Genomic DNA, 16,318 nt, shown 5'->3' with positions numbered 1-16,318 from the left:
CCAGGTTGAGCACTAGGCATGGCGGTGGCAGCTCCCGGCGACGCAGGGTCTTTGGGAGTGGTGGGGGAGGGGCACGTGGGCACCAGTTCCACTGAAGGTTGGTCTGATGGTGGCCACCCTGGATACATGCCCCAGGAGCCCCCATCCCTTCCTGGGACCCCAGCTTTGTCCTCCGCGGTGCCCTCTCAGCCGCCGTGCCACCTACAAACTTATCTTTAGAAAGACCGCTCTTGATTCTCATGGGACGCCAGAGGCCAGCGAACCCTGACCTCGTGCACGCGCCGGCTCGCCCCCGCTGCCCCAGACAGCCTGGCGGCCACTGTCATCCCTGCTCTAGACCCCTCGCAACACCTCATGGGGCCTGTGCCCTGTCTGCGTCTTGGGGGTTGGCGGTCTGTTCCTGAGGGCCCCATCGGCCCTTGGGGCTCCATCTCTACTGTGGGCCCCCTGCCCCCGCTGAGGGTTAGGGTTAGGGCACAGCACAGACAGAGCCCAGCCCCAGTCCAGAGTCAGGCTGGGGAAGGGCTGTGCAGCTGTGCCGGGAGCTGCAGGAGGGTGTGGCAGGGGCTTGGGAGCTGGCGGGTTGGCAGGAGGCAGGGTCGCAGGGCGAGGGGCTGAGTGCCGGTTGACTGTGGGGCCTGTAGATGTGGTGGCGCCCTTGCAGCTGCATCGAGTGGACCGCAGGCCCTAGTGTGCGGAGCTGAGCTGTGGAGCGTGGCAGCCGAGGCAGCCTGAGGCCCGGACCAGGGAGGGGGCGGCCGTGGAGGCCAGCCCGGCAGAGACGGCACGTGGCACACAGTCGTGGAGGGAGCTGCCGCGGAGGGGACCGGCCGGCTTCACTGGTCTGGACTGCGGCCAGTTACAGCAGGACTGGGGCCTGGGCCTCAGAGACAGGAAGGCACAGCCTTGAGGCGGGCGTCCTGGGGCCTGGGATGGGGGCCCAGAGCCTCGCTCTCCAAGTCTGTGCTCTTCCCACGCCGCACTCCTTGTTGTCTGCGTGTTCAGTGTGGAGATTTCTCCTTAACGGCGGAGGACCATTGTTACCTAAGGAAACACGGTGATTATCTCCTTAGAGACATTCGGAAAGACATACGCACTCGTGGTTGTTTTTCTTGTAGCTTGCTGCGTCATGATGGGCTCCCAGGGTAGGAGGACTCTGCTGGTGGCTGGGCAGGCGCTCCCATGCAGGGCTCTGTGACTCACTGTGGCCCTGGTGGAGGTCGCACACTCCTCTGCGGGGCTTGGTGACCGCCGGAGGGCGGGGTAGCCCCCCCCCCCCGCCCCCGGCCCGCGGTGGGCTTAGGAGGGCAGTGGGCCTGGGGCGGGCGTAGCCTTTACAGCTCTGTGGTGATGTGAATTTAATTGTCTCTTTTAGGGCAGCTGGTGGAATTTTTAAAGAAAATTGAATCTAAAGGTCCGCTCTCGTGCGATACCGTCCTGAAGATATTCTATCAGACGTGCAGGGCGGTGCAGCACATGCACAGACAAAAGCCGCCCATCATCCACAGAGACCTCAAGGTACCGCCTTCACGCTCGCGCTGCGGGACAGGAGCCCTCCGTCCAGATGAAGCCCTCTTGCTCTGCTGGGTGTCGTCGCCTGCGTGGGTGTGCTCATGGGCTCGGGGGCCCAGTGTGGCGCCAGGAGGAGGTGACCGCTCCCCTGGGCTGCGCGCGCCGCCACCCTTCCCTCACCCGCCTTGGGGCAGGAGCCCTGCTGCCTGGTGCGGGGGCAGGGGTGCTTCCCTGCCGGGGTGCTGGCACGCCCATCCCAATGCACACACGGGATCCGTGTGTGCGTGGAGCTGCCCTTTGGCATTTTGCCGCCTGGCCGGGGGCTTAGTGATTTTGCCTTTTCCTGATTAATGATGCTGAATGCTTTTGCCACGTTCATAGTCATCAGTGCTCTTATTCCCCTCACTCTTCGGTTAAGTGGCTGTTTTCTCGCTGTTTTTCTGTTGTCTGTTGGTTTTATTTATTTATTTACGTTTGGCTGCGTTGGGTCTTCGTTGTTGCTGTGCGCGGGCTTTCTCTAGTTACGGCGAGTGGGGCTACTCTTTGTTGTGGTGCGCGGGCTTCTCACTGCGGTGGCTTCTCTTGTTGCGGAGCACGGGCTCTAGAGCGCAGGCTCAGCAGTTGTGGCGCACGGGCTTAGTTGCTCCGCGGCATGTGGGATCTTCCCGGACCAGGGCTCGAACCCGTGTCCCCTGCATTGGCAGCTGGATTCTTAACCACTGTGCCACGAGGGAAGTCCTGTTGGTTGGTTTTTGTACATTCTTACAACAGTCTTTTTTAAGTTACATGTGCTGCAAGTATTTTCTCCTGGTCCGTGGCCTGATTTTAGCAATAATCCAACATCCACAAAGCTAGTGCCCCGACTCTGACCATGGCTCAGGGTAGCAGCACACCAACCCCCTTCCCCCCCTTCCCTGCCCCTCCTCAGTCCTACTTGCTAAAAAAACTGTAAAGCAGACCCCAGACGTGCCATTTCCCTCCCAGAAACTTCTGTACCACTTCCCTCATGTCCAATCTGTAGCCAGCCTTCCTGGTTTCCTTGCTGGTCTGGAAGAGTGCCGTCCTCAAGTGGGGGCGGGGCAGCTGTGTTTCTCCTCTGTCTCAGGAAAGTGAAGATCTAGAAGGCTGACACTAAAGAACCCGTGTCCGGGAGCTCAGCCTGGGTTGGGCTTCTCAGTGCCCGGGTCCGCGGCAGCCGGCCCCGCTGGGGGACTCCCTGCAAGTGCTCCCCGTGGATGGGAGTCCTCACGCGGTGCTCTGTGGAGGGGCAGGAAGGACACAGGGGTGTACCAGACACGAGTGTCACACCCAGGGCTGCGTGTCACTCGCTGGGAGCAGTTGTGCACTTGCGTCCTCTTCAGTATGATTTACCTTTCGCTCTTCGGGGCGTTTGGGAGTGGAGTCCCACAGTCCATTTGCTCGGCGTCCAGACTTGGAGGCTGTCCATCTCGGGAGCCCACACCGAGTGGGGCCGGCAGACTGCAGACGTCCTGGCCACTGGGTCGAGCAGGTGTGGCTGGGTCAGTAAAGCTGCCCCTCACCTGGGTCACGGAATCCTGATCTTCTGACTTGTTTTGACCATTCGAAAAGTACAGCCCCGCTTAGCATGTGGGCTGGTGGTGGGACCTGGCTTATGGAGCCGTGGCTGGGTCTGTGCCTTCCCGTTAGGAGTGCAGTCTGGGTCCCTGTTGGTTTTGGATTTTAAAATTCATCGCATGTATTCACAGTTTCTGAATAAGAGGTCTTTTGTGTATCTTTTGTTAGATTTTTTCTTTAGTTATTGATGTGTTTGATTATTTTTAAATGGTATGTTCATTTTTTTTTCATCTTCTAAGGTTTTTAAGCGCTTTCATTGTACATCCTACGTTACTAGGTCAAGTTATCTTTGATTTGTGGTGGATTTGAACTTCCGTTTGTGTTTCTGGGCATCCCATTTTGAGGTATATGCACCGACTTTGGTCAGAAAGAAGTGTCCCCAGGCCCAGAAGGCCTCCTGGCCGCTCTGCCTTCAGAGCGTCTCCCCACCGGGCGCCACACCCCATGCGTGCCCACGGTCCAGCCTGCACCCCGAGTTCATAAAGACCGTCTTTGGAACTTTGCAGGTTGAAAATTTGCTGCTCAGTAACCAGGGGACCATTAAGCTGTGCGACTTCGGCAGTGCCACGACCATATCGCACTACCCGGACTACAGCTGGAGCGCCCAGCGCCGGGCCCTGGTGGAGGAGGAGGTGAGCGCGGGCCGGGGCGGGCGGCCCGGGAGGCCCGGGAGACACCCTCACTCACCGCACCCCACACCTGCTGTTTCTTCCTTGCCTTTTCTTGTTGCAGCGAAATGTGTAACATGAGATGTACCACCTTAGCCGCTTTTAAGCACGCGGTTCAGTGGCCTTCAGTGCTTTCACGTCTCCACGGCACCTCTGTCCTCTCCAGGACTTTTTCATTATCCCAAACGCAGCAATTTAAAAAATCACGTAAAAACCTACCTTCACAGGACATTGGGCAGCTCCCACGGGAGCCGCAGGGGAGACGGGTGGGCGTGCTCCGAACACGTGTGAGCAGGGGGCAGCGCTGGGCGGGCGCAGACACCCACGTTTGCGGCCGTGGCCAGGGGAGGGAGGGTGCCACCGTCGGCCCACGCACATAAGCAGCCCACGGAGGCTGCACAAGCAAAGAGAGCGATCCGAGATGGAGCCGGGTTCCGAAGAAGAGTGCTGGGTGGAGTCTCCGCCGGGCAGGTGTCTGTTCCTGGCTGCCCGCGCCCTGCTGTCCCTCGGGACCTGCGCTCCCAGTGGCGCGCCCACGTCTCGGGGCTGTAGACGCATTCCCTGCCCGGTGGTGGGCAGAATTGAGGGGGAGGAAAGCCTTGGCCGCGTGGTCTGGGGCCGGGCTGAGCCGCCTGGTGGGGCTCTGAGTCACGTTTCCCAGGGCGGATCCTCAGAGCTGCGCAGCCCTGCCCCCGCCCCACTCCCACACCTGGTGCCCCGAGCCCCCACCTGTTCGTTGTTGACGAGGACTCGTGGGCGCCATTCTCTTCACGGGTCACGGTTCTGTGTGTCCATGGTTGCTGTGGCACTGAAATGCCCCAGACATGCTTCGTGCTGGCCCCCGTGTTCCCTTGACCCCATCCTGGCAGGGCCCAGCCACAGAGCCGCTCGTGGGACCGCCCTGGGCCAGGGCTCTCGACGGGCGCCGACTGCCGCGGCACAGGGACCACCGTGCAATGTAGCGGCTATCACTCACCTGTGACTTTTCCTCTGATACGTTTGTGTCCTTTATTTAGATCACCAGGAACACGACTCCCATGTACAGGACGCCGGAGATCGTGGACTTGTACTCGAACTTCCCGATTGGCGAGAAGCAGGACATCTGGGTAAGGCCGCTCGCCCGCAGTGCATGGGCAGCCCCGCCACAGCTGGCGCAAGGCCCTGGGGCGCAGGCTCCAGCCTGCTGGTCCCCTCAGCCTCCCTTCTCTTTTCCTCTTGGCTTGTTCTTCCGTTTTTTCAACGGCCCTTGTGATGCTGTTAGCGGAGATGTGCTGACGGGGGTGTGGGGTCGGGGGGTGGGTAGCAGAGTGGGTGCAGGTGCTGCGTGGGCTTTGGGCCTGAGACAGGTCGCTCCTGCACCCTTGGACCTGAGCTCTCCTGGTCGGAGCCCCTTCACGGGGCCGGGGGTTCACGAAGCCACAGTTCACGTGGTCAGAAAGAGGACCTCCCAGATGGCCTTGCAGCTATATGCTGACCTGGTGGTGGCCAGAGCGATGGCCGGGCCCGATGCCTTGCAGGGGGCTTCAAAGTGAGGTCAGGCCACACACTTGGGGTGACCCTTCACATCTCCTGGAACATGTCCCATCGATGGAGGGCAGTCCCTGTATGCGGTGAGTGTGGGGCCTGGCTGAGCAGGTATCTGCTGACGCCTTGGTTCAGAGTCAGGCACAGAGCTCGGGGAGCATGGCGCCGTGCACATGGCACTGCTCCTGCCCGTCTCAGGTGTCCTGCGGCCTCTCCGGTGTCCCTAAGAGCAGGGACAGATGGCCCTGAACCCCCGCGCCTCGAGGCTCATGGTCTAGGCCCATCAGGCCCGAGTCCGGCCTCAGCCCCGCCGTGGATGTGAGTCCCTGTCCTAGGGGTAGGTGGAGACTCTTTGACACACATGAGCTGGTCAACCCCAGGTGGGCGCCCTCAGCCTGTCCCAGCCCAAGAACCACGTGCACGCACACATGCGGGAGTTGGAAGGCAGGTCGGGAGTTGGCGCTGGGGCTTGGCCTGGTCTGGGCCCAGAATGAGCTGCTCCCCCAACACACTGGTCGGGTTTGGTTCCCCATCATGTTCCCGTGGCTGGAGCTGTGGTGGAAACATGGCAGGGACACTGACGTTTGGCTTCAGTGCCGACCCCGTGGAGCCTCGACAGCCCCCAGATTCATCCCCGGCGCTCACGTCAGCCCAGAGAAGCATGGTGGGGGCACCCTCCTTGCAGTCGCCTGGCCACATGCCCCTCTGCACAGCCGGCCGGCCGGTAGATCCCCACACTGGGCTGTAGGAACTTTGCATCTTGGAAGGACCTTTTGATCAGAGCGTGAAGGGTTGGAGTTTGTTGGCCGCTCTGACTGGGATGGTCTCTGTGCCTGGCAAGCGTGGACCGCGACCAGATGGGCGGGGGCGCAGGTGAGACTCGACAGGCCTTGCCCATCTCCTGCAGGCCCTGGGCTGCATCCTGTACCTGCTCTGCTTCGGGCAGCACCCGTTTGAGGACGGGGCGAAGCTCCGCATCGTCAACGGCAAGTACGCGATCCCTGCCGACGACACACGCTACTCCGTGTTCCACGGCCTCATCCGTAAGTCCCACCTGCCGACGTCCCCTGCACCCCTGTGAACACACGTCCTGAGTGGCTGCTCCGGTGATTTTGTTCCTCACGCTGTCATCCCTCGCTTGCTTTTAAAATCAGTACCGTAAGCAAAACGCAGGGCCTCCGGGGTCCCTAGCCCCTGCAGAGCAGGTGGTGCTTGCTCCCCAGGAGCCCGGCCTCGGCGCCCGCGGGACGAGCACACGCTGCCTCTGCCCTAGGTGCCACGCTCAGGGTCAATCCTGAGGAGCGGCTGTCCATCACGGAGCTGGTGAGCCAGCTCCAGGAGATCGCGGCCGCCCGCAACGTGAACCCCAAGTCGCCCATCACCGAGGTAGGCCTCCGCGTGCTGCTCGTGGTCCCACCGTCTCGACGTCGCCATAGAGCCCGGCTCCCCGGGCGCTCACGGCCCCCACGCAGGGGGGAGCCCCCAGGCAGCGGGGTCGCCTGAGGAGAAGTGTGCCGCCATGTGGGGTCTCCGGAGTTCGAAGCAGAGCCGGGGGCCGGGCAGGGGATGGGAGCGGACCCGGATGTCCAGTATGTGCGGTTCATAGAGGCTGGAAGCCGTCAGAGGTCAGCCTGGGCTGCCCAGTGGCCTTTACAGAAAATGTGTGCCCCTGGCAGTGGCAGAGGCTCGGGTGGCGCAGCGAGGGCCGTAATCCAGGGGCAGCCAGTCTGCGCGTGTGCCGCTGGCCCTGCTCCGTGGCGTGGGCAGAGATGCCCATGGAACAGCGCAGGCCGCTGGGCAGTGGGGCTCGTGAGCACGTTGTGCTCTTAGCGCTTCTAGAACCCAGGGCCCGCGGGTCAGACGTTAAACCCCTTCTGTAGGGTTCTTCTGCCCGGGGCCTCGCGGGGAGAGAAGCCAGTCCCCCACGGGGCGGCACGGGCACACAGGCCCCGACAGACTCTGAAACCAGGAGAGCACCGCGTAGGAGACTGGGCTGAATCCACAAACGGGTGTGTGGGGAAGGACTCAGCAGAACCAGAGGCAGCAACGCGTCCTCCGACGAGCCTCGGGGCGCGTTCCCTGGAACTTTGGAGGAGGTGTGGCGGCCTGCAGTCGCTTTGGGAGAGGCTGTGTGCTGTCACGTAGCTGATGAAACCACAGAGCTGGGGGTTTGTGAGGAAAAGACACGGTCGGTCTAGCAGACACACCTGCTTCACGCCAGCGTGTGTGTTACTTGTAAGGCTCCATGGAGCGTTCCCGTTAACACTGGCCGCCTCCGGTGCACCACAGGGCACAGAATCCACACCACGTGTATCTCGTTGCTGAGCCTAACGTGGTAAAACGTTAACCCGATGAAAAGAACGTTTCTTAAAACCCCACGAGAAACCGCAAAGCGCCTTCTATGTAACTTATGAACAGAGCGGCCGTGCAGCTACACGTGCCTAAAGTGGGACGAGTGTGAGGCCGGCACTCGAATGCGGCTCAGCCCAGCACCGACGTCCCAGGGTCGGCCGAGCCCGTCACCAGGGGTGCCACAAGTCTCCGCAAAGTGTTTGGTGTCATTGCGGCAGGCGGCGCCGGCCCCGGGCTTGGCCCGTGGGAGATGGTGCCTCGCTGTGCAGCCTGCGGCCCCGCTGCTTGGCGGCGCCCCAGCCGGCTCCTGTGTCGACAGCAGAGCCTGTGGCCTTGGCGGCTGGGGGCGTTCACGGCTGCCGCCTCTGTTAAGGCGATGGAGCCGTGCGCCCGGGCGACCCCGAGGCTCAGCCCTGGGGTTGAGACTCTGGGAGGTTCCTTCGTGGCTTTTGTAGTAAATAGGTGGAGGAGGGTGGACTTGGGGGGCGATGTGCCCCAAACGCGGGCACCATGCGCTGTGCCTGACCTGCGTTGGGATCCTTACAGCTCCTGGAGCAGAACGGAGGCTACGGGCGCGCGGCCCCTCCTGGGGGCTCCGCAGGCAGCGGCTGCGGTGGAGGTGAGTACTCCTCGCGCCTGCCGCGCGCTGGGCGCCCGGTCTTGGTCTTGCGGGCTTGGGGCCCGGCAGCGAGAGGCAGACTGCACGTCTGGGGTCCCCAGGACCAGTCTCAGGTTCACGGCTCCCTAGCGCCCCGAGAACTCAGCGGGGCTTCCACTCGGGCTGCAGTTTAGAACAAGGAAGGAGGACAGAGACCGAGGGCTGGCTGTCCCCTCCCTGTGCTGTCAGGGCAGCCCGGGTCCTCCGAGCCCCGGCCCCTGGCCCACAGAGCTGTGGGGTGACTGCCTGTGTGGCCGCCTCGGCCTCTGGCCCCTCAGGGACCCAGCTGCCCCCACAAGTCACTGGTGAGCACAGCCCCTGCCCAGGTGGATGGGGGTGCGCCTTCCACGGCCAGCCCACAGCGACCATGAGGGTGGGCACATCGGGAGCGGGTATGTGAGGAAATAGAGCAGCCGTGCGGGGGGCCTGGGGCCGGGGGCCAGAGGGTCCGAGTCCGCGGGTTGAGAAGAGGGACTCAGATGGGGAGACAGTTCTGGCAGCAGGAGAAGTGGGGCTGGTGTGCTTTTCTCACGACTCGGGCGTGTTTGCTGAGAGGTTCGCGCTCCGATCGTCCGGCGTGCTGGGCGGGTCTGGGCGCCCAGTGCTGATGCAACACGGTGTGTACCGGAGGTGGGCTGCAGCCAGGGCTCAGCACCCCGGCCCGGGAAGCTTCCAGGAGTCCTGCCAGGACCTGCCTCCGCCCTGTGCCCCCGGGGCCACTGCCCACCTCACAGTTGGGGCACGGAGCCCACCTCCCAGGTCCTCCCGCAGCTCTCGGCCCCGGGGGTCCCTCGGCAGCTGGCCAGCCCGTGTCCTGGCCCCTTGCCCACCAGTGCTGTGGGGCCACCTCGAGGCCAGCCCGTGTCCTGGCCCCTTGCCCACCAGTGCTGTGGGGCCACCTCGGGGTGCCGAGACGAGACCACACCGCACGCGCGCGGGGCGCCCGGCGAAGGCGTCACTCAGGCAGGGCCTGGGCGGCGGAGAGGCCGCAGACCGCCCCCGCTGTCTGCGCCTCCACAGCCACTGCTGCAGCCCGCACCCCAGGGCCCTGGGGTCTCGGGGCCTTCGTGGGCCACCACTCCGGTGTCATCAGGGCGGCGGCCAGGAGGCCGCTCCCCCGCAGACCCACTGAGCTGCGGCTCCCGTGGCCTTTCTGTGCCCGGCTGGGGCCACCTGCACGGCCCTGCTCCCGTGCTCTCACCTGCGCCGTGCGTCTGCGGCCTCTGTGTGTGCCGGCGTGTCCGTACCTCGGGGACAGGCCGGTGGCCCTGGCTGGGCCCTGGCACGTGTCTGTCAGTGACGAGGTCCCTGATGGTGTCCAGCGAGCGCTCAGAGTGGGGTGAATGTCCTGGAGCCGGGGACGCCCACGGGCGCCCAGAGGCTCCGGCCCGCTGATGGTGTCCAGGTCCTGCCCTCGCGAGCGGGCCCGGGGTGCCTGGTTGCGGAGCGCTGGTGGCTGGGTCGGGGACGCGTGGCCGCTGCAGGTGCTGGTGGCTCTGGCGGGCCCTGCCACATTCTAAGGCTTGTCTCTGTTTGCAGGCCTGGTGGTCGCCGAGTACGACCAGCCCTATGGCGGGTTCCTGGACATCCTGCGGGGCGGCACCGAGCGCCTCTTCACCAACATCAAGGACACCTCCTCCAAGGTCATCCAGTCCGTTGCCAAGTGAGTCGAGGGCGCACAGGCTCGTGGGTTCTCCGCAGTGAGCTTTCGGAACCCTGGGTGCGGCCCTGCCTGCACGCCTGGCTGAACCCCAGGTGGGGCCGTGGGTGAGCGGCCCGTGCTCAGCGCCAGCCTGGCCCCCCTGCGTGGGCTCAGCCATCGGTCCCTGGCTGCGCTTCTGCCCCCTCAGTGGAGGGAGCACGGTGGGAAAGCAGACGCGCTGGCTCCGGGCCACATCCCCCCCCCCCCCGAGGGGGGCCCCGTCCACGGCGACCGCGGCCACAGTACACGACCTGTTCGTGCTGTCCTCCGAGCGGTCTCGGCTTTTACCAGGGAGTTTCCGGGAGCGTTGGGGGTTACCTCTGGCATGTCACCTGCCTCGTCCAGCGACAGGGGCAGTGTGTTCGTCGTGTCTTTGAGCCCCGTGTGGGCCTTGGCCTCATTTTTTTTGTGCCGTGATCATTGTTTTGTGTCCGCAACTGTTGGCGACACAGGCAACAGCCCACGTGTTTGTGCACTAGTGTGCCCACGTGTGAGCATGTGTGTGCATGGGAGCACACGTGTGTTGTGTGAGAGAGCTAGCGTGTGCGTGCACACGTGTGTGTTCTGCTGTCGGTGGGCTCCGGGGCCCCCGTGTGCTTTGCCTCTGATGTGGCCTTGCGTGCCGAGAAGACACTCAATTCCCACCGAGCGCAGGGCTCCGACAGTGCAGGGCGCCTGCTCGCACCTGTGTCTGTGGCCCTTTGCAGCATCCCGGGCTGCACCTCGTGGCTGGCGGAGGGTCAGATGCACAACTGTGCATTCATGGCGCCCGGCTCTCCGGAGCCCTGTCCACGGAGACGGAAGCAGCCATGTGGGCCGAGGCTCTGGGTGCGAGGGCCAGAGGGTCCCGGACGGGGCGTGGGTGGGCGGAGGTGACTGCTCGGGCTTACCTATCACCTGCCCGTGGTGTTCCTGCAGCCTCGCTCCCAGGGCGGGGTGATCTCGTGTTACAGCGCTGAGCAGGCAGCTCTGTGTGCGTGTGGCCGCACCCCGGCCCGCGGCCGTCCCCATGCTTTCTGCTGACTGGGGAGACGTCAGGGCAGCGGGTCCCACGGCCCCACTCGTGTCCTCCCATCTTCCTCCCAGCGGGGTTCATCATGGGGTCTCGGGGCTGACCCGGGCTGGAATGGCAGACCCGGCAACAACGAACGGGATGTGAGAGAAGCCACTCGGCCTCGCCCAAGGAAAGAAACCAAGTTCCCACACGGCTGAGACGCCATCTCCCCCACCCTCCCCACCCCCCCAGGTCTCTAATGGGCCCAGCGTCCCTGGCCTCGGGGGAGGCTGCCCCAGCCTCTGCACCCGGAACCATGATGACGGGCACCTGGGGTTTGGGGAGGTGCGTGCTGGGCATCACGTACCTGCTCGTGTTCAGAAAAGCAGAGTTTCGGGTGAATGGCTGGGCCTGAGAGTTGCCTGTGAGGGTGGGGGTGACGGGGCTCTGCCCGGATTTAGCTGCCTTCACGCCCGACTCGACTCACAGCCGTGTTCGTGAGCCTGACGGGCCTCAGGCTGATGGTACAGCCAGGCCACGCGGTGGCCACACGCACCCGAGGGCAGGTCCTCGTAGGAGTAGGGGCGGGGCTTTCCTAGAGTAAGAGGAAAGGTGCGTGCGTCGGGTCCCAAGACCACCCCCAGGGTCCCGAATCTCCGGAGGACACGTGAGACCCGCTGGCGAGCGGTCCTCGTAGCTGCGAGTTGTTTCAAAGAAAGGACACAGCTCAGCTCCCCGTGGAGTCATGGACAGACAGATGGACACACTGAATTCCCAGCCGAGCTGCGAGGCCAGGCCCCAGAGACGTGGGGCTGCCCATGGGGCACTTGAGCCCTCGGCTCCCCAGGCTGCAGGTCTCCGCATGGACCCCGTTTTCTCCAGGCATTTGGGGCGTATGGCCACTCCTGTCAGTCGTGAGAACGGGCAGCGCCCTCCTGCTCTCGCCAGACGCCTGCCGGGGCTAGCCTTGCCTACAGCCCCTCTGAGGACCAGGGTCAGCCTGGGTACCGCCTTTCGCCCAGGACGCCTGCTGGAAGTGAAAGAAGTCTGTGAGGCCCTGTGTTTGTGAAGTTGGTTTAGAAATACCAGTGTGAGCTCATTCGTTTTGGGACTCCCCCATGAGAAGGCCCAGGAACGGTGACAGCCCCGGCCCAGGACTGTGACCTGTAACTGCCCTTCCGACAGAAGGGACCCCGGGTCTTCCCTGAAAGCAGGGAGGCCACCCCACACTGCCATCCCCGTCACGGGGAAGGACCCAGACACGGGGTCCTGCTCTCAAAGGCTGCTGGCTGGAGCGGGGGAGCATCCCAGCAGCGACAGGCTTGCACACGTGCAGCGAACGCTTCCTGTTCTTTGTTCCCCACATCCACAAATGAGCAGAAGATCCACACGGAAGCGGCCTTCCCCCTGCAGGGTCAGAGGCGCAGCGGCCACGGTGCTTGAGCTCCCTGAGGGGGTCCTCCAGGCGGAGCCCCGTGTGCTGGGCTTCAGGCCTGCCACAGGAAGGTCCAGATGGGGCCTGGTGATGGAGACCCTTCAGGGCCACTGCCAGCCCCTCGGCCGCAGGCAGGACCTTCATCTCAGGGTATGTGGGCCCAGGAGTCCCAGGGCCTATCCGGAGGAGGACCGTCCCTGCGTGTGCAGCCTGTCCCACGTGGCCTCCAAGAGGCATGGCTGGCTTGTGGGCCTGACCCTGAGCCCTCACCTGTCTGTGGTCTCATTTGTTTCTCACCAGTTTTAGGTCAGACCCTACACGTCCACATGTCCTAGAGCCCCCGTGCCAGGTCTTCACAGACGCCCCCACCAGGCTCCCCGGGTTCCCAGCCTGGCGGTGTCTGCACTCTCAGTGTTGACCTGCCCCACCCCCGCCACTGCCACGGGTGCTCCGGCCCCTCCTCAGGGACAGCGGGGTGGGTGGCCAGGCCCCGCCAGCTTCCCCAGCACTAGGTATCCCACGTGGAGCCTGTGGCCTGTGGGCCTGGGGACGCGAACCTCTGGCCGCGGGTCCCTGTGAACTGCTGCTCTTATCCTCCTCTCTTTTTCCTGTTGGGTGTTTGTTTTTCTTACTGATTTTACGTTACATTCTAGAGACTAGCTTTTTCATACAGGGTAAACACAGCAAATGCCTTCTTGTCTGTTGCCCGTTTTAATTAAAACACGAGTTTTTCACAGTTCCCTTTCCGTCTTTTGTCTTCTCGTTTAGGAAGCCTTTCGTGCCCCAAGTTGTAAATAGATCAGACCTGATTTAAAACACATCTTAGGGACTTCCCTGGCGGTCCAGTGCTTAGGACTCCGTGCTTTCACTGCTGAGGGCCCGGGTTCGATCCCTGGTCAGGGAACCAAGATCCCACAAGCCACGCAGCGTGGCAGAAAAAACACACACCCCTTTTAAATGTCTGAATGTATTGTAAATGCACCTTTTAATGCTTGGTTGGCGCACATTGGCTTTTTAATCCACCTGGACGTCCTTCTGGGGACTGTTCTCGATTCTTGTTCACTTCCCCCGACCGGAGCAGCCCCTCTGCTGCCGACCAAGCTGGGCGCTGTCCCGGCTCGTCCTGCGAGCCCCTCACGGCCCCGCGCTCTGCTGTCTGGGCGACAGGCCTTCCTCCCTCCCCCCAGGAGCACTGGCCGTTCTCACTCCTCTGTTCCCGCACGGGAGTTCTGGAGTAAACCTGTCCGGTTGCCTGTGCGGCCGTTGAGGGTGTAGTGCTTTATCTACTTCATGGGCAGTTTGGGGACAGTTGGTCTCCATGGTGCTGACTCTTCTGCTGGCTGTGCGGGGCGGGCGGGGGGTGTTCCCGCGGCAGCGCGACTGACCCCTGGCCCGGCCTGGCCTGCGGAGGGCACCGCGTGCAGCCCCCGCACCCCGCTGACACTGACGACCGAAACATGAGACAGGTGGGGAAGCGCGCCGTCTTTACGTTTAGGAGAATTTGTATCGTGAAGGTCGTGTTGCTCCTCAGTTAATCTATGAATTCTTTGCAATAAAAATAAAAGTCCTGATGTCGTTTCCACAGATTTCAATCTCAAAATGCACATGTAAGTTATCCAGAATGGCCGGCGATGTTTTTAAAAATAAGAAGAGACAAACTCTGTTCTTTACCAATTTTTTTCAAACATCTGTTGTGTTGTTACAAGCGTTTAGACTCACGCTTGACATGTACTTAGGTAGGGATAGTATGAAACACGAAATGTCAGTCTAAAAGAAAATAACAGACCAACGGGTCTGTGTTGCTGAGACCATGGGGAGCTGTGTAGAAGAAGAGAAAATTGGGTCCCGTCTAATAACAGCCAAATGCAGTAGCTCTGATTTGTTAAAAGATCTAGTTGTGAAAAGCAATTTCTTAGGAAAAACTAATAAAATATAGAGGAACATTTTTATAACACCAGAGTAAGGAAGATATCTTAAATGTGAAAAAATATATATAAGCCATGGAGAAAATGGTTAATAAATTTAACTAACTTAAAAATTCTCTGTTCCTTGAAAAAACACGCTTCTTTAACAAAAAGATGCGGCACTGATTGGGAGTAAATAGGTTCAAACTATGTAACTCACAAAACGAATAGTATCCGTTATATACAGTGGATTATGAAAATTAATAGGAAAACGGAAAAACGCATAAAGGAAATTAACAGAGGACAAACTATGAATAAACTACAAGGAGATGCTCAGCTTCATGTTACTTTGTAGATAGCATCGTTGGGTCATATATTTTGATCCACTCTGACAAGCCCTGTGTTGATTGGTGTATTTAGACCATTGGTGCTTAAAGTGTTTATTGGTACACAGGCCGACCCCGCTTTACTGCACTTAGAACGCAGTGAGGGTCTGTGGCCGCCCTGCGTCAAGCGAGTCTGTCGGCACCTTTTTCCAACAGCGTCTGCTCACCTTGCGTCTCTGTGTCCCGTTTTGGTAATTCTTGAAGTACTTCAAACATTTGCTCATTATTGTATTTGTTATGGGATCTGTAATCAGTGCTCTTTGATGTTACTGCTGAGACTCACTGAAGGCTCAGACAATGGGTAGCATTTCTTAGCAATCAAGCATTTTTAATTGAAGGGATGGGCACTGTCTTTTGGGCATAACACTGTTGCATTAATAGGCCACAGTGTTGCGTAAACGTAGCGTTTAGACGCGCTGGGAACCAAAACGTCCGTCCGCATGGCCCCTTTGCTTCACTGCACAGGGCTGCAGCCGAGCCCGCAGTGTCTCTGCGGCACCTGGGGTTGGATTAATAGCCTCCCTATTTGTTACTGTTTTCTAGTCTTCGCCGTTGTTCTTTGGTGCTTTTTTGTCTTCCACTCTTTTCCTATCTTCTGTGGTTTCAATTGAGCATTTTATATGATCCCTTTTCTCTCCTTTCGACCTTATCAGTTATACTTCTTCTGCTGTTTTCAGTGGTCTCCCTAGAGTGTGCCCATTTACCAGCTAACCCAAGGTCACTTTCAAATGGCATATTATCACTTCCCAGGCAGTGGGTGTGCTTCGTAATGCCACAGAAATCCCAGTTCCTTTCTCCTGGCTCTCGTGTCACTGTTGTTCATTTCACTTGTGCACAGGCACGTTTGAGTGTGTGTGTCTACACGTGAAACATGTACATAGGCGTACCTATCGGGTGTATCGTTGCCATCATTATTTTGAACAAACTTATTAGATAAATTAAAAATAAGAAAAAGAAACGTCTTTATTTTACCTTCACTTATTTCTTCTTTGATGCTCTTCCTTTCCTTAGTAGATCCGAGTTTCCGACCTTTATCGTTTTCCTTCTTTCTAAGGAACTTTTTTTTAACATTTCTAGAAGGTAGATCTACTGGCAACAAATTCCCCCAATTTCTCTCTGAGAAAGTATTTCTCCTCACTTCTGGAGGATGATTTCTCAGGGTACAGAATCCTGGGCTGCTGGTTTTTCTCTCAACACTGTAAATATCTCGCTTCACTCTTTGCTTGCATGGTTTCTAAGGAGAGGTCAGATGTGATTCTTATCTCAGCTCCCCTGTAGGTAGTGTCCCCCTCCCCTCCCACCCCCCAGGTCCTTTGGGATTTTTTTCTTTATCTTTGATTCTCTCTAAGTTGAAACCGACATGCCCAGGTGTAATTACTCTGGCATTTGTCCTGCTGGGTGTTCTCTGGGCTTCCTGGATCTGTGGTTTGGTGTCTGACATTGATTTGGGGAAATTCTCAGTTAAAATGTTTCAGTATTTCTTCTGTTCTTCCCTCTCTTCTCCTTCTGGATTCCCCATTGTGTTACACCTTTGCCCCACAGGCCTTAGATGTTCTGTTCTGTTCTTTACAGGCTTTTCCCTTTGCT

General features: G+C 60.1%; 1 protein-coding gene across 2 annotated transcripts in view; it reads left to right on the top strand.

The window, feature by feature from the left end:
- The window catches only part of GAK (cyclin G associated kinase), a 49,714-nt gene that overhangs the window by 12,341 nt on the left and 21,055 nt on the right, over nucleotides 1-16,318 (top strand). For both annotated transcript variants that reach the window (XM_030876626.2, XM_070045540.1), the window contains exons 5-11: nucleotides 1,376-1,518; nucleotides 3,615-3,740; nucleotides 4,793-4,882; nucleotides 6,208-6,343; nucleotides 6,574-6,686; nucleotides 8,199-8,271; nucleotides 9,850-9,973. In XM_030876626.2, the coding sequence (XP_030732486.1) occupies nucleotides 1,376-1,518; nucleotides 3,615-3,740; nucleotides 4,793-4,882; nucleotides 6,208-6,343; nucleotides 6,574-6,686; nucleotides 8,199-8,271; nucleotides 9,850-9,973 (805 nt within the window). The remainder of the gene's footprint in view (nucleotides 1-1,375; nucleotides 1,519-3,614; nucleotides 3,741-4,792; nucleotides 4,883-6,207; nucleotides 6,344-6,573; nucleotides 6,687-8,198; nucleotides 8,272-9,849; nucleotides 9,974-16,318) is intronic.

This window comes from Globicephala melas, chromosome 5 (genome assembly GCF_963455315.2).
Source record: "Globicephala melas chromosome 5, mGloMel1.2, whole genome shotgun sequence".
Lineage (NCBI taxonomy): Eukaryota > Metazoa > Chordata > Mammalia > Artiodactyla > Delphinidae > Globicephala > Globicephala melas.
Note: the sequence above shows the minus strand (reverse complement) of the source record. Positions and strands in the feature narration are given on the sequence as shown.